At 38.4% G+C, this 20,538-nt stretch overlaps 1 protein-coding gene across 2 annotated transcripts in view; it reads left to right on the forward strand.

The window, feature by feature from the left end:
• The first annotated feature begins 985 nt into the window (after positions 1-985).
• The window catches only part of kcnh1a (potassium voltage-gated channel, subfamily H (eag-related), member 1a), a 78,787-nt gene continuing 59,234 nt past the window's right edge, over positions 986-20,538 (forward strand). Inside the window, exons 1-6 of one of the 2 annotated variants that reach the window (XM_035955936.2) lie at positions 986-1,205; positions 7,817-7,940; positions 14,409-14,515; positions 14,904-15,032; positions 16,981-17,099; positions 18,114-18,506. In XM_035955936.2, coding sequence (XP_035811829.2) covers positions 1,133-1,205; positions 7,817-7,940; positions 14,409-14,515; positions 14,904-15,032; positions 16,981-17,099; positions 18,114-18,506 — 945 coding nt within the window. In that variant the 5' untranslated portion in view covers positions 986-1,132. The remainder of the gene's footprint in view (positions 1,206-7,816; positions 7,941-14,408; positions 14,516-14,903; positions 15,033-16,980; positions 17,100-18,113; positions 18,507-20,538) is intronic. The other variant, XM_023287516.3, reaches the window with a different exon arrangement.

The following is a 20,538-nucleotide window of genomic DNA, read 5'->3' on the forward strand; positions in this document are numbered from 1 at the left end:
TGTTCAGACTTTCAGTGTTGAGTTTTTTTCCCCACCATTCTGTCTTTCTTTGCAGCAGTTTGTGTTCATTCGTGGTCATTTTGCATCTTGTAGCGTCCTTTGAAGTTGTGTCCTCACGTATTGTGGTCTTTGTGTTGGTTTTTGCGTTTGTCTTTTTGAGGTTATTCCGCTTCTTTTTTAGTTGTGTGGTAATTTTGAGTGTTTTGTAGTTGTTTTATGTTTCGTTTTGGTAATTTTATCCGTCTTTGTAGTTGTTTAGGGTCTCTTCTTAATTGCTCTGATTCAGTGTTATGTTTTCTTATTTTTTTCTATCCTGTCTTTCTTTCTTTACAGCAGTTTTGCACCAGTTTGTGTTCATTTATGGTCATTTTGTATGTTGCAACAGCCTTTGAAGTTGTGTCTTTGGGATATTTTACTCTTTGTGGATGTCATTTGTGTTTATTTTTGCATAGTTTTTCAGATAGTTTCAATCGTTTGTGGTCTCATTGCATCTCATTCTGGACATTTTAACATCTTTCCGACTGTTTTTGGTGTTTTTAATATTTGTTTTCTTTTGCTTTCTGCTCATTTTGTGCATCTTTGCAGTCACTAGCTGCTTTCTGTTGTTGATTTGCATGTTTTTGTTGTCATTTTCAGTCTCTTTCCGGTCACCTCGGCCGCTTTGTGGTCATCTGATCAACTTTTAAATGTCAGAAGTTCACAGCCACTTCAAAGCTGTGATCAAAGCAGCCCCTTGGCCTCTGTTGGCTCTGTGCGCTTCTGGCCTCCATCCAGCAGGTTAATCCCTCCGTGCACTTTTAGTTCCACCAATGAAGTTGATTTGAGGCAAGAATCAGTGTGAACTGTGAATGCGCACGTAGTTTTCTCCAGCAGGTGGCGCTGCAGGTCCTGTCAGCGGTGCTGGTGGAGCAGCAGAGCCGCGGCCCCTCCTGTACGCTGCGTTGTTTTCCTCTCCTGGATGATGAGGTGCGTAAAGAGGCGCCAGCAGCGCACCGGGCTGAGGAGGCGGCTAATGAGAGCAGCAGACAGTCCAACAAACGCACGAAGCGTCTCAGAGCCGGAGACAGCATGAAGACAAACCGCAGGCTGAGGAGGAAAGATTCACCTGCAGACGACTGAGTGAGGCGGCAGGATGGCGGGGGGTCGGAGGGGACTTGTGGCCCCTCAGAATACTTTTCTGGAGAATATTGTGAGACGGTCGAACGGTAAGCTTGAAGATTTAACATTTGCGCACCGGGAGCGAGATTTAAACATGAATTCTGGAGTCTAGCTTGTCTGAGAAACTCATTAATTGCCCAACAGCCGCGAACCAATCAACTAATTAACCAAATTAATAAAATGGAGCAGGCTAATTAGAGGAGGAACCCTCACCTTTATGGAAAAGTTCAGTGAGCTGCTGGAAGATTAAACGTTTACTTTTGAAGTCTCAGCAATCCTGCAGGCTGGGTCTCATTAATTTAATTAGTTAAGATTGAGAGTGATTGGATTTTTAAATCCTGAGTACCTGCAGTGAGGTGGAGAGAAGAAGACAGCAAGTCACTCCAATCATTCCATTCCCTATTGATTACATAAGACCTGGAAGTCTCAGCTGAAGAATGATGGAGAACTGAAACATCCAGTGCGCATTCTGGTCTCTACAATTTTTACATGATCAGTTTAATTGCACCAGCGTCCTACATCATGGAGAAGTGCAGATTTCAGACAATTATCATAGATATGATCAAAAATCTGAATGCTTCTGACCATGTTTCATCTTTTAGCTCCAGATCAGTTTGGTTCTGGCTCTATAAAGAACATTTAATGCCTAATATTTACCTAAATAACTTAAGTAACTGTTGAAACGGGGGTTAATTTGTCCAATCAAAACTCTAAAGCCACTGCATACTTTCCTGTTTCTATTTTTTTGAACTGCACAGGCATTTCTAATCACATAACGAGAGGATTTTGATTTGGTATTACAGTGAAGTTGACTGAAATTAAATTATTTTCATGTTTATCGATTAGTTTGAAAAGCGCAGATAAAAGCTAGAGCTGTATTTAGTTTTTTTAAATTTTGAAAATCTATTGTTCAGTCTGAATAATTGTTAAGGAAGTAAAGTCCTACGTTTTCTGATTTTCCAGCTTCATAGATGTGAATATTTTGTGGTTTCTTTACTCCTCTATCACAGTTTTTGGGTTGTGAACAAAACTAAACATTGGGAAACACTGATTTGGCATTTTATAGACGAAACAACTCATCAAATAACCAAAAGTTAATCAATAGTCGCAGCTTAAGTACATTTCAGACATCTATAGATCAAAAAATATTCTCCATTACAGTAGGAAAGATTAATAGGAGTCACTAAAATATGGATTTTTCCTCTTCCTATTTATTCCAAAAAAATTGATGTGAAGATAAGTAGCCACGTGTGAAAATTGAACATTACCAAACTTTGATGCTATTTTTGGACTCTGGTGTCAGTAATACTTTGGCCTTTATGCATTTTCTAGATCTAATAGGAGTCTGCCGAGTTCTGATAATGGAAAGCTAACTGTGAAACCAAACCAGCAGTGACGTTTGGGAGGGTCGGCTAACTGGCTTGAGCTAAAATCAAGGTTTTTTTTGAATGGCCAAAGTTAGTTGTGTAGTTTTTAATCAGTGCTAAGCAAACATGTGTCTCTCCTCGCTGCTCATACCTACATTACAATGTGCTGTGAGAAAAAGGGAACAGCTTGTTCAGAAACGGTGACTGCCTCCCTCCTGAAGGAGCTTTTCCTTTACAGTGCCATATCTGAATCCCTCTGATGTATAATATATGAGAAAAAAAACAAAACAGAAAATCCACCCTATTAAAAAAACTAAAGGACATGCATATGTTTTTCTTATGACCTTGGGCGTTCCGTGGATTAATAAGCAGTAAATCTCTCCCAAGCTAGAAACAAAAGAGCCGAGACAGTAATCTGCAGGATGCCACTGAGACCCATTGGTGGGTGGGCATTCGCAAACAATGAAATCTTCCTTTTAGCAGTCATTCATTGTTAAATAACCCGCTCCGCTGCACATTCTGATGACTGTTCAAGATTGGAGTGCTTACTTTTTGATTTTCTTGCTCGTGTCCAGTAGTTTGCCACCTACGTTGCACTCTGTAATTATGAGGGAAAAAATACATGCAGCTTTTATGTAACCTACTTTTAAACCCGTTACCGACCTTTTTCTCAGCAGACGTTTTAACTTGCAGGAAATTAACAACATCAATGATGGCTCTGTTCTATGTGTCAGTAAATGATGCCAGGAACTCTCCAACACCGGCATTAAATATGGCCAGTTTGTTAAATAAATATGTTTGTGTTTAAATGTGCAGTGAATATTGGTTAAATGGAGCCGTGAAATTGAACCAGAAGAGTTAAGAGGTTTAACTACACATCCACTGGTTATAGAACAACATTATCATTCATTAGTTGTGTTTCCAACCACTTGCTGTCCAATATTTACTGTCTTTTAGCTCTGTTTTGGTCTCAATCATCAAATTCTGGCTTTTTAGCTGCTAAATGCGGCATTGTGTCCACCAGCTAGCTGCTAACTGCTTGTTTTGGGCCGAGCAGGTTTTGTAGAGTATGTTTTTATAGCTTTTTCACTAAAAATAGCTACACGTTGGGTTAAAACAAGGTTAAATAATGCAGTACCAGAAGAGTACTGTTAAAGCTAATCTGCTAAAGCTGAATTTATCAACCTATGTTAGCTAAAAAAAAAAAAGAAAATATTGGCGCATAAAGAGCTGAATTTTTGTCTCAGAAGTTAGCAGAGACTACAATAAACCAAATCGGAATTATCAGTACGCATGCGCGTGTATCCATCAATAGCTTCCGGGTCAGAGTTCATCCCACATTACGTTATCAACAAAGCTCGACAAAGCCAAACTATCGCAGTGGAACGACCTGCTATTTGTAGCGACTATTAAGTGTTTACACTGCTTAAAGCCTTTTTAAGGCAATATGCCAGGTCCCATTGTTCAGTGCGGGACTGCCACAACGGTACCCGTGGGCTAAAGAAGTGGACGGAAGAGTTTTGCCCTATTCACGAGTGCAATAAAGAAACCTCGCGCTGTATATGTGACCCGCCTTATGTACTCGTCACATTTCCTACTGAAAGAAAAGATCCAGAACGTCATACCGACTTTGTAGTCGTTAGCAAGTCTCGTTAGCAAGTTTTGCTCGTCCTTGCTAATCAGATAATTATTGATATCTATGTACATGCAGGGTGGCCATTTATTTGCTGCTGTCGACTCATTCTCCCAACCTTCTCTGAGCTCTAAAGGATCTGGAATTCTCAGGTAACACCCGTCAACATCGATCTCGAGCAGGGATTTATAATCAAGGTTGACAGCCTCCCTTTCCTGCTGTTTTGTTAAAACTATTGGGGCCTTTTGAAATGACAATGCCCAAGCAAGGGACACGAGTTCTTTCTTTCGCTTCCCGATAACACTGTATCCTCGTTTCTTACAAAATTCCTTTAAAGCATCGACTTTACAACGCTCAAAGTAATCAATATCTGCGTCGCACTCGGCCATGTTTATGATCTGGGGTATCCCGACCTTTAACCCGGACCAGCATACCTTGCGCGCGGCGAGATTCCGAATTGGCTTATTAAGCTAAATGTGGAGTGAATATTGATGAAATGGAGCCGTGAAACTGAACCAGAAGAGTAATGCTGAAGGTAACTTGCTACAACTGAAGTTAGCGAGTGGAGTTAACTGAAGAAAGCTGAATATATTTGCACATAAAGAGCTGAATATTTGTCTCAGAAGTTGGTAAAGACTAAAGTTAAGCTAAATATGGAGTGAATATTGATGAAATGGAGCCGTGAAATTGAACCAGAAGACTAATGCTAAAGCTAACCTGCTACAACTGAAGTTTGCAAGTGATGTTAGCTTAAAAAAAAAGAAAATATTGCCGCATAAAGAGCTGAATATTTGTCTCAGAGGTTGGTAGAAATGAAAAGAAAGCTAAATGTGGAGTGAATATTGGTTAATTGGAGCCGTGAAACTGAACCAGAAGATTAATGCTAAAGCGGACCTGCTAAAACTGAAGTTGGTGAGTGATGTTTGCTGAAGAAAGTTGAATATATTATCACATAAAGAGCTGAATATTTGTCTCAGAAATTGGTAGAAACAAAAAGAAAGCTAAATGTGGAGTGAATATTGATTAAATGGAGCCGTGAAATCAAACCAGAAGAGTAATGCTGAAGCTAACCTGCTACAACTGAAGTTGGTGAGTGATGTTAGCTGAAGAAAATTGAATATATTATCACATAAAGAGCTGAATATTTTTCTCAGAAGTTGATAGACTAAAATTAAGCTAAATGTGGAGTGAATATTAGTGGTGGATACAACAAATGGCCAGAAACACGACTGCTGGATGTGTAAGTAATGGTATGCTAATGCTACATTAAATGAGGCGGTGTTTAGCTAGCTAGCTAGCATTTGTTAGCTTCCGTTCATATTTTTCCTGCTGTTTAGTGGCTAAAAATGTATGTGTGTCTTTTAATGACTATAAAATAAAAATCTATTTCTGTTATTTGCCTAAATAACATATGTTTCAGGTATTCGCTGCTCTAAAGATGTCATGTTTTAGCCTTTAGCAGCCACTGAGGTTAGCGCAACACTGCTGTGTCTCTTTTGGTTTGACGCGATCCATCTTCTTCATGTCTGCCGTTTGTCACTGTTATCTGTTAACCCTGTTTTCTTTTCAAATATTTCAGTTTGGACACTGTCACATAGACAGACAGGTACTATGAAGTTTAATTTGGCGTGCTGCTCGTGTTCTCTACAGTATCTATCCTCTTTGTAACGTACCACGAAATGTTCTATACCAAATGCTGTTAATTTACAAAGCTACTTCAGATATTTTGAAAAAATATAACTGCAATATTTGCTGCAACACAGTCAACACATGCACTTTATGCTTCCTTTTTCACAAGATTAACATTCGTGTACTCATTGTAAAATAACACGTTGGCATGGAACGTCTTGTGCGCCATGTTCTGTCAGTGTAATCATGCTTTTAGTTGTCATTCCAGTGTGTTTTATGTTGATGTGATCAAAGAAATGCTATCCTGTGTGTGTTCATATGCGGTATATGAAATTCTGTCTGTGTTTTAATTCCTTTTCCGGCTCTTTCACCCCTGTGTCGTCACGTTGTTGTTGTGTGTGTGTATAGCAGGATGGTGTGCTTATTTTTAGTTTTTGAGGTTTTATTCCCAATTCTCAGTGCTTCCCCTGTCCCATTTTAATCCATTACATCTATTCCTTTTTGCCTTTAGCCAGCATTTAATGGATCAAATTGAACTTATTACGTCTAATGTATCAAAAATAATTCAGACAAAAAAAATGTATAAACATCATGGAAATATTGGTTGAAATGCTCTTGTCTTTTCTAACCCTGGCTTTCTTATTTCATGATACTGGTTGCCAGCTGTCAAACAAACTAATTCATGTACACTGTTATGCATGTTGTTTTTTTTTTGTAGATTTTATATAGAATGCCACATCGCAACATGTGACATTTGTTAGTGAAGTCTTTCTATATTTGTTCTTAAAATACAATTATGGTATTTTATAAAATGACATTTTTACACCACCTGTTTCATTACTCACAAATAAAAGGCAAAATTTGTTCAAATTATATTCATTTATGTTGTAATATGAGTTGGTCAGGAATTTGAAAGAGCATTCTGCATGTCTACTTTAATCTTTAATAGTTTCCCAGGGATAATACAACGCAGCACATTCATTTGCATATTGAACTAATCATTCGTAGTTCAAAAAGCCAGCTGTGAAAATGGGAAACACCACCGTTATCCTTTAATTTAATGTATTATGACTTCAATTTAAGTAATGACACAGAGCAACGGCACTAGTATGTTAATCACATAACCGCCGACAGGTTTAAAAAATAGGATGGAGGCAAAATAAGCCATTAATATTTACATGTGGCTCTGATTGTTTAGGTTTATTAACATTTTGACCACAAATAAGTTTCGCTTGGAGGCTTTGCTAACATTTGAATCTGTAAAATATGCCATATAAGACTTAATGTGCTCTCTGTTGTCCATTAAAATTGGATATTAATATTTGTAGACTGGACTTCCCAATAAGGAATAATTTGTAATAATAAATGCAACCTGTAAATGAATGTCAAACATGACTACTTACTGAAACGCCAAACTAGGCTTGTTACAAACTCCACATAAGCAGTGCACACTGAAAAGCTCTTTTTATACTGCGAACAAGCAACTGCAAAAAAATCCCAAATAAGCATTTGACTCGTATTTGTGTGCGCTTGCCCTGTTTGGAGTGTGTAATGCGCCGTAGACCATCATGGCCACTAATGAAAGTCTTTAAAGTGTTTGTTAGCTCTTAGAGGCAGCATCTTTTTAACAATGGTGGGAAAATTAGAGAGTAAACACAGGTTTTAAATAAGAAAACGTTTGCATCTTCACATTATAATCACTGAAAAATAATTGATTGCTACCTCATATTAAAATAACTTCAGGAGAACTGCAATATAAGTGTTTACGTCTCTGAACACTAATACTTGCCTTACAATAACAATTTTCAAAGTCAAACTGTTTAAAAGTTAATTTCAAACATTTGTAGCTGCATCCTGTCTTTCTCTGAATAACTGTTTCTTCTTAAAATGTTTCAGCTGCAGGTAGATGCAGATAGGCCTTAACCCTTTCCCTAACCAAACTGTAGTCGTGGCATTTGCATATTTCTCTGTTTAGGAAATACCCCGCAAGTTATTTGCCATTTTTATTTCCTGTTTTCCTCTAAAACAGATACCAACTTTGTCCTGGGAAACGCCCAGATAGTGGACTGGCCCATCGTCTACAGCAACGATGGTTTCTGCAAGCTGTCTGGTTACCACAGAGCCGAGGTGATGCAGAAAAGCAGCACCTGCAGGTAGGCAACAGGAGCTGTGTCGAAATATATTCACAGATTTCTATTTCTGGATACACGTTCAAGAACATATTAAACACTAAACTTTGTTAACTTACATTTTGATTGTTTTGACTGATATTTTGCAGCATTAGAGATACAAGATTATTTCAATAACTAGTTCTGAGATTCATCTTAGCAGTGCAATGCTAAAGTAATCCCACAATCACTGCGGTTACGTTACTTAAAGAATGAAGGTGCAGTTATTTACAAGGTTCGTTTTAATCGTGTCCTTTTTAATGCAGCTGTGTGGAGATTAGAGTGCTACCATGTTTAGCTTATGGATGCGATGATAGAAGGTTTGTAGTGGGCTGGTCTGCTTTTATCTTTTGTAGTTGTGTCTGAATAGTAGCCATTTTCAGTGGTACGAATGTGTACGTCTCTGTGTATTTTCACCTCCTACTACCAGGCAGAGCAGGCTTATGTTGTAAACTGATGAGGATAATGAAATTATGCGTGCACAGCTTTTTACCATGCTCTGATATGTTTCAGATGTTGTTTCATACCTTCTGTGGAACGTTTGTTTTGTTTGAAGGGGAAAAGTACCCGATAGATTATGCTGCAAATAGCCACTACATGCCACAAACGTGTAGTATTTCTAGGATGGATCTCTTTCCACGATTCTTTATTATTTATCAGGATGAGCGCAGGATTTAATGCATTAGCAGTGCAGCTAAGACTTTTTAGCCGTTATTTTTTAATCAAATACTGAGATGCCCTTTTGGTTATCTGCAGTATTGGGGTTTCTTGTGGTTAAAAAAGATTTGCAGCATGCTAATACAGTGGTGATTTGAACTAAATACTAATGTCAACATGTTCTCAATAGTAGTGCTACCATCCAGATGTTTAGAAGGTGCGGTGTGATGGTAGATGAAAAGTTAAGGATCATCAAGATTCCAGCTTTGACTATCAAATATTTGTATTTTCCATAACTTCCAATAGTGGCGGATTGATGCTGCTGTCTGACTAAAAGCCTAACTCTGCGGGATCTAAAATAATGTCATTGACAGTTAGCTGTCTGCACAGTGTAGCTCTGAAAAGAGATGGACAAGTGTTTCAGACTTGGCACAGAGTTTGGAAATCGACGTTTCTGTGACAAGCCTAATTGGTCAACGTCAAAAGACAAACCCTCGGTTACTCTTTGCCACGAACCAGCAACATTAAACTTTGCAAAAGAACAAGAAAAGAAGGCTGATGATTCCTGGGAGAACATTCTTTGGTCAGATTAGAGCTAAACTTGTTCAGCTCTGATGGTTTCCAGCATGTCTGGTGTGAACGTGGCCAGGACCTCCTCAGTGGATGCATAGTCCTGACAGTGAAGCATAAAGGTGGGGTGTGATGATGTGGGGCTGCATGAGAGCAAAAAATGTTGGGGAGAAGACATTTCTGGATGGTGCCATAAACCCCCGTGGATATACTAAAATACTGGCTGACAAGATGACTCCCAGTGTGTAGAAGCTTGGCAGAAGAGGAATATTCCAGCATGATACCGATCCAGAGCACACTGCCAAAATCACACAAGTTTCTAAAGTACAAAAAAGTGAAAAGTATGACCTGCTCAGTATGCTGCTTGACTGGAATCCAATACAACACCTCTGGGGTATTTTAAAGATAAAGGTGGAGAAGCAGAACCCTTCCAGCAAAAGCAGCTGAAAAAGTAGTCTCTGAAAAATGGCAGAACATCTGTCCAGAAACTTGTGTCCTGGTATCCTCCGTACCGAGGAAGATCGAGTCTGTCATTAAAAATAAAGGTGGATGTTCACTGTGTTCGTATATGAATCTCAGTATTGACTTTCCTACAGAGGGGCCTGCATTTTTTACAGTACTATTTCTAAACTGTTATATTTAAATTTTAAATGTCAACCTACTGTTCGATTTTGAAGTAGAGGTCATACAATTTTGAATAATTTGACATTTGGGGTGACATTGCATAGGGTTGTGCTCCCTTCTCTTGTATCCTGTATATGCTGAAGTGAATGAGAACACCACTTGGTTACATGTTCCCGTAGTTAGAGGCAATCCATTGGATTTTTTCCTCCTGCAGAGCCAGAAACCAGATAACTGAGACACAAATCTGTGATGTAATCAGGTTGTAACTGCAGAAACTGCCTCCCCATCGCTGACTGTAATGGTGGACATATATACAGTTTCCCTTGGGGATTTCTTCCCAAAATAGAACACAAAGAAGAATAAAAGATTGTTGAGATGAGTAGTATTCCTATTCATGTGAACTATTTCTGGACTAGCGTTTATTGTGCCTGTAATAAGCGAGTCAGTAACCACCATATTAATAGGATCACAGTGAAGCAGTCGGTGCTGCCAGATTTGAAAACCGTGGGAGATTTCATCTGTTGTGGGAGATGGTGTTTGTCACAGCCAGCACTGCGGCTATTACTGATTTGGACCCTCGGGTCCCTAAACATAAGCTTCAGAACGCTTGCCAACACAAACACTGAAGAAAGCGTGTGATGATTTGTTTTAGGTTTATTTTCAGGTTTGCTTGATGAAGTGAAGTCTTGTGTTTGAAGGGAAAAAAACCCCTAAAATCTCCTGGGTGTGCTCGAGACCTTTTTGCTAACACTTTATAATCTGGAACACAAAGCAAGCGAGAACCATCCTTTCTAAAGAGCAGACCGGGTGAAACTGTATTTATTGCTAATTGCCGTAAAATGTTTGCAGCAGATTTGCAGCGAAGACATTGGTTTTCCAGCAAATGTTACCACAAAATTTGCCAGTGAGAGCCACTAATAGAAAACTAGTTGTTCACAGCAAATTGTATTTTTGATATTATGTCATGATTGAATTTTTTGAATGAGGTTGTCACAGGAAGGTTGTGGTTTCTAATCTGCTGTTCGCCTGCTGGAAAACATGCATGGTAGTTTAAATGGGGTTTCTATATTGGTCAGACATAAATATGAGCATGAATGGTTGTTGCTCAGAGTCGGTTTGGTGACACTTGACCCTGTGAAGAATAACAAGGCTAAAGCTAAGGTATTGGACATGTTTTCCACAAAGTAAACCAGAAATCCACTGTCAGTTTGCAAACATAATTTGCATATGAAAATTTGGCTTTTCTCCAAATTTGCAGCAACGTTCCCAAAGATTAGTCACAACTTTATGTCCAAAAACCTACAATTTCCATAAGGGTCCAAAGTAAGACTTGCATTACCTGGTTAAAAGTGTAAGAAACAGGTTTGTTACTTGAAAATATGTACCCAGAGTCAGCCAAAATAATGTTTACATACATTAGGAGAAGAAAAACTTGCATAAATATTTCAATACCAAATTTATTCAGACATCACGAGATTAATACAAGTTATCTTTGACCGCTACAATTACAAGAGGTGCTCAAAGTGGTGGCCACTGGCTTCCAGACATTTATGTGTCTGGCAAACTACTGCTTGGGTGGCGCTGGCCAAAGAGTCCAATGGGATTGCTGCACGTCTGTTGGGAAAACATCGTACAACAGTACACAGTGTTATCGTAATCTGATCAAACTTCGAAATAGGTATCTATATGCATAGAAATGCTAATACAAATTAAATATTTATGTATATGTGTATATGTTATTTTGACTGACTCTGTATATCCATCACTGTCATATTGCACTTCAACCTCTGTATTTTCAGCATTTTTGCATGCATCATCAGTCTTGCACATTTTAGAAAAAATGCTTATTTTTTTATTTGTGCCATTTTAAAATTTTCATTAGCGGGTTTCACTGCCAGTTTTCATTACTCATCAGACATTTCTATACCTTTGAATCATCATGATCTTTCTGCTTTTTCATTTTCTGTCAAAAAAACATCTCCACAAGCCTCATAGCAGGCCATGAAACATTCACACAGAGCGGATGTTTGCAGTTTTTGAGGGTGACTCAAACATAAAATGTATGCTCGCTTCCCCGGAGTCTTAAAAACTAAAGCTGTCTTGCTGTAGATGTGTGCTGATCAAAGGTGTTATTTCCATCTTAACTGCTCTTTCTGTGTCTCTTCAATTATGTATATGTTTATTTCCTCTTTACTGGAGCCCGTAAACATGCGGTGGCGAACCTGTGGGAATTCTCACACATGACTATAAAGTCATTTGCGAAATTGTTATGAATGATATTTCTTTGAAGAAAATCACTTTCCTCCCGGCTTAGAGAAGACAAGAAGAGTCATCAGTGATGTTACATCAAGCGCTGGTCTGGAGAGTCTCTGCAGCGTCAGAATGTAGTCTCATTAAATTTATCCTTCCTTTTGTATTTCATAACAAACTCTGAGTTATATTTAGATCCTGCTGGAACAGACTGCTGCTGAGTTTGGCTCTAACTAGTAAAGTGAGATGAATGTCTGTGCCGCCTGGTTAAGTGGTCATGCTTGCTTGACCCACCTTCAGGTTTAATTTGTTGTTGTCATGTTTTTGGGTTGTGTGTCTGTCCTATTTTCATGAGCGCAATATCTCCTGGAAGACCTGGAGGGAATTTCTGTACATTTAGCAGAAACGTTGAGTCAGACCGGAGGATGAACTGATTAGATTTTGGCAGTTGAAGGTCACCATAACTGAAGAATTTATCCAACACGACTGGTTGGTGGAGGTTTAATTTCATATTTATTTCACATCGACGGTGCTCAGAGATCAGCAGAAAAATAGCTGTAAATAAGCCAGAGTCAGCAAAAGCTCATTTCCATCTTTTGTCTCTGCCCATTTCTTAAAAAGACAATTAGAAAAAAAAAGACTGATCACAATGAAAACATACAGAATAAAACTAAAACAACACAGCTATGATTTAACACTACATACAAAACAAAACAAGGCAGGACATAAGAGAGCCCAATAACTGTGAGGCAGTAATTCTAGTTGGAAATAATTTTGCATTTATCCCATTAGAATCCATTTATCCCATTAGAATCCAGGCTGCCTTTGTTCTTTTCTTTGCTTTCGGGGTACATTTGAATACATTTTAATCTACTTCTCCTATTTTATATATATATATATATATATATATATATATATATATATATATATATATATATATATATATATATATATATATATATATATTTATTTATTTATTTTTTTTTAAAGGTTTTTTGGCCATTTTTGGCTTTGACAGGGTAGTGAAGAGGCACACAGGAAAGTAGGGAGAAGAATGATGATAAATTGGTATAATTTTTACATTTTTTACGTTACAGGACCGATATCCACGAAATGTAATGTTTTACCAGCATGTGATAGCAGGGAAGCTGTCATTCATAACCATTCTTCTTCATTAATAAGGGTGACTGTAACTGAAAATGTGAAATGGAAATAGGAGTGATTAAATTAGGACACACTCCTCTGTTTATGTGGGATCGGCTGAGATTGATCCATTTTTTTCTGCAGTTAACTGCTGTTCTCTATTTTCTTAATCTTTCTCTGCTCTATCACCTTTATTTCCCTCTAAGGTCCATATCTTAAAGCATTTTTAATGATTGTTTTCTGTTTCAGGTTAATGTGTGGCTGCCTTCTATCCAAGCTGTTAGCCATTAGCGAAGCCTTCGCTACTGTGAAAGTAGCTAATTATGTGGTTTTTGGCCACAATTTGTTTCTTGTTCAATTTTTTCTGCTTCAGAGAAACTTCTGAGACCACAAAGTGACGACAAACAAAGAGGAGGCTGCATCAGACCTGAAGTGGCCAATTTGATTTATCAATTATCGGTCAATAAATATTCAGATAGTTGGAAAAATGCCAAATATCAGCCACGATAATCGGTCTGGTCTGGACATTTTAAGTGAAACCAAGCGGCAACCTCCAAGGCAGGAAAGTGAAGCAAACATGGAAGTGCAGTTCCTTAAATGGCCACTTGAGGCTGCCTTTACATGTGAGTCAATCCTCATAGACCTCCATGTTAAAACGACCAACTTCACAGCAGAAATAAACATGTTTACAGCCTGGTACAAAATAGGACTCTGATCTCTATTTTGTAGCCTCTATTTTTTTAATACTCATTAAATACTCATTTAAATTGTATTAAAGCTTGAAGTTCTGCATAATAAAGCATGTGGCTGGTTTTAATGATGGGGTGGAGACCTTGGCCCGCCTCATGCTCCACCTCTTTCCTCATTTTTGAATTATACTGAGTAAAGCACTGCCAGGATAGCAACAGTCTGAGCCACTACACTGAGTTTCAGAGCTTCAGGAAACCCATGAATGCTTCGAAATGATTCAGTTGGATTTTAAAGGAAATGATCGCCAAGGCTTTGGTGCAGTGACATAAAAAGGTGCCAAAGCAACGTCTGACTGAACAAACAGAACAAAATCACACAATCTAACCAGGGAATACGCATTAAAATATTCACACTTTCAAGCTTTGCTCGGTGCTGTTTAAGAGCAAGAACGAGCGCGCTCGGCCGACGTAGTGCCGTCTATTAAATATTCAAATTGTTATTTCCCTTTGTGTTTTCCAGCTTCATGTATGGGGAGCTCACAGACAAGGACACGACGGAGAAAGTGCGGCTAACGTTCGAGAATTATGAGATGAACTCGTTTGAAATACTGATGTACAAGAAGAACAGTAAGTAGCGACGCCACATGTGAGGAAAAGAGAGAAATGTGAACTTCCACTCTCTTGTCATGCAAATGTATTCAGAGCCAGTGTAACATACAGCAGAGTTCAAAGGCAGCCCAGAACATTTCTACCTCTGTAGAAATGTGCTAATTGGTTGAGGGCCAGACCAGAGAAGCCTTCCTCAGTAAAACGTGGTGCTGTGTTTCTCCTCTAGCAGGTGGAACTTTCCTTTTTCTGGCACCTGTGCAGGAAAACATACAAGTTCTGAGAGTCCAGAACATTTCAGTTTACATTACGCAACCTGGATTTCTGCTGTATGTGCACCGTGAGTCACTTCCTTTAAAAATAAGCAGGCGATGCAGCTAAATATGTGCTGTTCTTTTTGTGCTTTCAGGGACGCCTGTTTGGTTTTTTGTGAAGATTGCTCCCATTCGAAACGAACAGGAGAAAGTGGTCCTGTTTCTGTGCACGTTCAGCGACATCACAGCGTTTAAACAGCCCATCGAAGACGATTCTTCCAAAGGTTAGAGCCAACAAATTTAATCTTTTCAACTTCATCCCTCTTATCAGATCACTTCACAACGATTAAAACAGGAAAAATGAGTTTACATCCATGCTTTGGCTTCAAATGGCCCAGTAAAATCCAGCTAAAACTTTCACAATGCATTTGCAGACACGTGTGATCTACAGCTCTTCACACAGAGGCTGAGGTAAAATTAGTCCGCCAGCCGACCTTACGCATTGTGCATCTGCTCTGACAGGTACCCAGCCAGTCAAATACGCAGCCGTCCTGATGGCGATCAGCGCTACAACGATTCACTGGACTGCATGACTGTTGACGACAGCCAAAATAGAACGCGAATTATTGAAAGAGGAACGGCCACAAACAGAGACACAAACAGGATGCGTAGTTATCATGAAACTGAGATTACAGTTGAGGCTGGAGCGTCAACAGGTAGCTCTCTGCTGAAGGCATCATCGCCTGCAGGCAACAATAACAAGCCGGGGTTTGTGCTGCCTGAACAGAGTGGAGTCGAACAAAAACGCCCACACAGGTCAGGACGGGCAGTGTTTAGTATTTTGTTTAAATTGCACTTGTACAGTATTGGTGCAGCAGGAGTCAGGAGCAAATTAGAAGTACTATAATGCTATACTACAGCTTTAATATGTTGTAGGCAGGAGGTTTTTCTAACCATCAGCACAGTCACTCTTTAACCTTAACTGTGTTGTTTTAGTATTTTCTGTAAACACAACACTGGTACATTGCCACAATATAGATAATAATCCGAATCAGAGGAATTGTATTTGTTTTGCTCGAGATTCTTTAAGTTTTAAAATGATCAAACTTGAGCAGAAACAGGGGGAATTGCATAACTGGAAGGCCACAGGGAGGGGTGACCTCCTGTGACGTTCAGCGGAGCATTCAGTCATTCGTAGTCTCTGGCGCTGCAGCTGTGCTGTCATTTTTATTCTCCTGTTGATTGTTAGCAAACAGTTCCCTCTTTGCACATCCAGCAGAGATGCAGAAATGTTGTTATTCATTCGGAGATGTGTTTTTATCCACCTGATGAACATAAATCCAATATTCACTCTGTTTTTAGTCTCGACCAACTCATGAGTGAAATATGTGACTCTGAATGCTCAGCTCTGTTCACCAGCTAGTGGCTGACTTTGTATAATGTTTTCTGCTCGGTAGGAGATGTAAAGTGCTTTTAAGGGATGTTTTTTTGTGCTGAAAACAGCTGCCTGCTGTGGCCAAAAACAACATCAATAAGAGCAAACCAACACACTAAATAGCCCACACAAAGTTTTGGGTTCCAAAGCCGAACCACCGTAAGAATAACGGATCATAAACTATCATATGAGGTATTCTTAGACGTGATAATGTCACCTGAGTCAGTGTTGGGTAAAGCTGGATACGTTAGCTGCTGCTTGCATAAGGAACTTAAATCTGTGGCTGAACTGTGTGTGAGGTATTACAGGTAATTTAAAGGCCACGTGATTTTGATCCTGTTTTAATGGAGTGTTAAGTTAACAGTCTCTAATTCTGTGTGGATGATTAATAAAAATAGATGTATGTTGGAGGTAAAACAAATTCTTCTTTGGCTTATGAGAGCTTTCTGGTCGATTTGCGTCTGGGAATTTGAAGATATGTTTCTTGTGTTGGTGTTTTCCAGCTGTGCATGAGCACACTTTCCAGCTAAAATCAACCAAAAATAGTGACTTTATCCAAAAACAAACCTGAGGCTTGTTGAAGCAGCCGCTGCACTGCACGCCCTGGCGATAATCGAGGTTTGATAAGCCTAATTAGCGAGCGCAGAGTAATTCTTCAATGCTGACAAAAAAAAGAAATTAAAACTACTTCTACTAGCTGGGATAACACACTGTAGCCCCAGGAATTCTACAGTACCAGGAAGCATCTTGAACATCATCGTGTTAAAGATTGTGCATACTGTGTGTATAATCCTCAGGCTGGGGAAAGTTTGCTCGACTGACTCGAGCTCTAACAAGCAGCAGAGGAGTCTTGCAGCAGCTGCAGCCCACAGTTCACAAAGGAGAGAATGTCCACAAGCACTCCCGGCTGGCTGAGGTAAGGCTTATTCATGTGAGTTTATTTCTGGTTTTATTGGCTAGAAACAAGTTAAACAGTGCTGCGCTGAGAGGACATGACTATGTTAAAGTCTGGAAACTGTCTCTTTGCTTTGAGAGGCTTCTTCCTCACAGAGTTAAGGTGCTGTAAACATTTGGAGAGAAGATTTAAACTACACGATTTTATACATATTTATATGCAACTCAAAAATGGACAAATGATAATAAACAAAAACAAATACACAGTTCGACTCATGGCATCGTCTAAACCCACATAAAGAGGAGAATTTCAAATTAAGCTTAACCCTCCTGTTGTCTTCATTTACGGGCACCAAAAAATATTGTTTCCTTGTCTGAAAAAAAATCCAAAAATTCAGCAAAAAAAAATCCCCAAATTTCTGAAAATTTGGGAAACCTTCAGGAAGAAAATTCCAATAATTCCTTACAAGTTTCCCTTAAAAGTTCACCCAAATTTGGCAAGAAAATTCTTGTAAATATTTTCAAAAAATGAGTAAAAATCTTCCAAAAAAATCCTAAAAACATCCAAAGTGATTACATATATATCAGTAAAACTTCTGATATTTTCTTTAAGAACATTCACAAAAAAAATCAACCAAAATCCAGCGAAATTTGCTGGATTTTGGTGGATTTTTATGTGAATGTTCTTATGAAACATTTTTAACATTTCTTTTTTCCACCAAAAAATGTTCAAAGATTTCCCAAAAATGTTGAAAATGTGGACATCAGAAGTTTCACTGTGAAAATATATATTTTTTTCCCACATTTTCCAACTTTAAAACGGGTCAATTTTGACCCACAGGACGACACGAGGGTTAAAATATCTCATCTTTATAGAGAGAAGATTTAATTTAAAAAAAATTATACTGTGAGTTGGAGAACAAACTGTGAGAAATCTTCCCCATCAGGATGATGAAACTGAACCCCAAGTTGCCACATTTTTGTCCTCCTGCTGTGCTCAATCATATATCTGCCTCTGTTGGTGTTTTTCCTGCAGGTTCTGCAGCTCGGCTCAGATATCCTACCTCAGTACAAGCAGGAGACCCCCAAAACCCCTCCTCACATCATCCTGCACTACTGCCTCTTCAAGACGACGTGGGACTGGGTCATCCTCATCCTCACCTTCTACACGGCCATCATGGTCCCCTACAACGTCTCCTTCAAGACCAAGCAGAACAATGTGCAGTGGCTGGTGGTCGACAGCATCGTGGACGTCATCTTCTTGGTGGACATCGTTCTCAACTTCCACACCACGTTCGTCGGACCCGCCGGCGAGGTCATCTCAGACCCCAAGCTGATCCGAATGAACTACCTGAAGACCTGGTTTGTCATCGACCTGCTGTCCTGCCTGCCGTACGACGTCATCAACGCGTTCGAGAACGTAGACGAGGTGAGTGAATGGTCATTTTTGAAACCTTCATGCTAAAAAAATCTGCTTTTTTCTGCTTCTTAAACATGAAGAGTTGCTGTTTTTCTTCACCTTGGGGACCATAAAGTGAATATTTTTGAGTTCTAATCTGCAGATTGGACAAAATCAAAACCGAATATGTCATTGTGGGGTGTTCACTGGTGCTTTTTTGCCATTCACTGACATCAGCAGATTCCGCTAAAATGACGATTTGGTAAACTTTTTAGTTGATCAACTCAACTGAGCTTTTTTGGTAGATGATTATTTGTTCAAGTCATTTTTTTTTTTTTTTTGCAGAAAAAAAATGATTACACATTCTCAAATGAGATAATTTTCAGATTTTCTTTGTAGTATATTACTACAAATGTGTTATTATTATCATGGTATTAAATATAGTACGTGTTTGGGTGGTTTGGTAATCACTTGTAATAATTTTCATGATAATTCGGGTTTTTTTATCTGCAGATTGGACAATATCAAAACTGAATACTTCACTTTGAAGTGTTGAATGGTGTTTTTCACCATTTTCTGACATTTCAGAAGCTCAGCAGTTAAAAATAATTGTCAAATTCACTGACATAGAATTGAAATGATGACTCAGCTAACTTGTTAGTTGGTCAACAATGAATCAGCAGCTTTTTTGATAGCTGATTAGTTGTTGGTCAGTTTTTATGTAAAAATGCCCAATATGTCCTGTTTTTGTTTTTGGCCGTATATTATTGCAAATTTATCTAGAGTTTTTGACATTTTGAGAGTGTTGACTGGTATTTTTCACCATTTTCTGACATTTCATAGCCACGGCAATTAAAAATAATTGGCAGATTCGCTGACGTAGAGCTGAAATGATGACTCGGTTACCTTATTAGTTCATCAACACAATGAATCAGCAGCTAAATGATTAGTTGTGCAAAAATGTCCAACATTTCCTTTTTACAGCTTCTCAAATGGGGAAATTTTCAGTTTTTCGTGGTGGTATTATTGTAAACATATCTTTAGGATTTGGACTGTTGGTCAAACTAAAGGACATTTTTAGATCTTCATGTAAGAAACTTCCAGACAACTTTCCAGATAATATCAATGATAAAATATACATTATATTCAGGTGGTTTAGTAATTAATTGTGAATAATGGAAATAATGCTAATTTTAATTTGTAGTAATTTTACTGCTATTTTTTGGGTTTTTATCTGCAGCTTGGACACAATCATACACTGAATACATCATTTTGAGGCATTGAATGGTGTTTTTCACCCATTTTTCACCATTTTCTGGCATTTCTGGCAATATTAATTACAAATATTTGGCAGATTCGTTGACATAGAGCTGAAGTGATGACTCAGTTAACTTAGTTGATCAGCACAACTAATCAGCAGCTATTTTGATAATTGATTAGTTGTGCACGTCAATTTTTATGCAAACATGGCCAACATTTGAGGAATTTTTCATTTTTTCTCTTTGGTTTGTTACTTTAAATAAAACATTTTGTTGGTTTTGGACAGTTGGTCAAAGTAGACATTTTTCCAGACAACATTCCAGATCATATTAATGACAAAAATATACATTTAATTCCATATTGGAGTTGTTTGCGAATAATGGAAGTAACATTATGTTTACTGATAATTTTGCTGATAATTTAGTGAGCTGATTGAGCTTTTGTTAATGCAGAATGCAACTTTACACTAAAGATCGTCATTTTAACTAGATATATGTGGTGTAAGTAGTGATGTTAGTCCTTAATATGTCCTCTAAAATGCGATAAAGGCATATTAGGCTGTGTGAGCCAATCAAGACTGATATATATATATATTTTTTTGGTATATTTACTAAAACGAGCAGCAGTTACTGGACCTGAAGAGTCAAAAAATGGAAATTATACAAACAACACAAAGGACAGGAAGTCAATGGAAAATAATTTCTGTTTTTTGCAGCAAAATTGGATCAAATTAAAGACCCCAAAGTGACTGTTTCTCCTGTGATTGACGGGCTGCTGGTTTTCCACTCGGCCACATTTAATA

This window comes from Amphiprion ocellaris, chromosome 16 (assembly GCF_022539595.1).
Source record: "Amphiprion ocellaris isolate individual 3 ecotype Okinawa chromosome 16, ASM2253959v1, whole genome shotgun sequence".
Classification (NCBI taxonomy): domain Eukaryota; kingdom Metazoa; phylum Chordata; class Actinopteri; family Pomacentridae; genus Amphiprion; species Amphiprion ocellaris.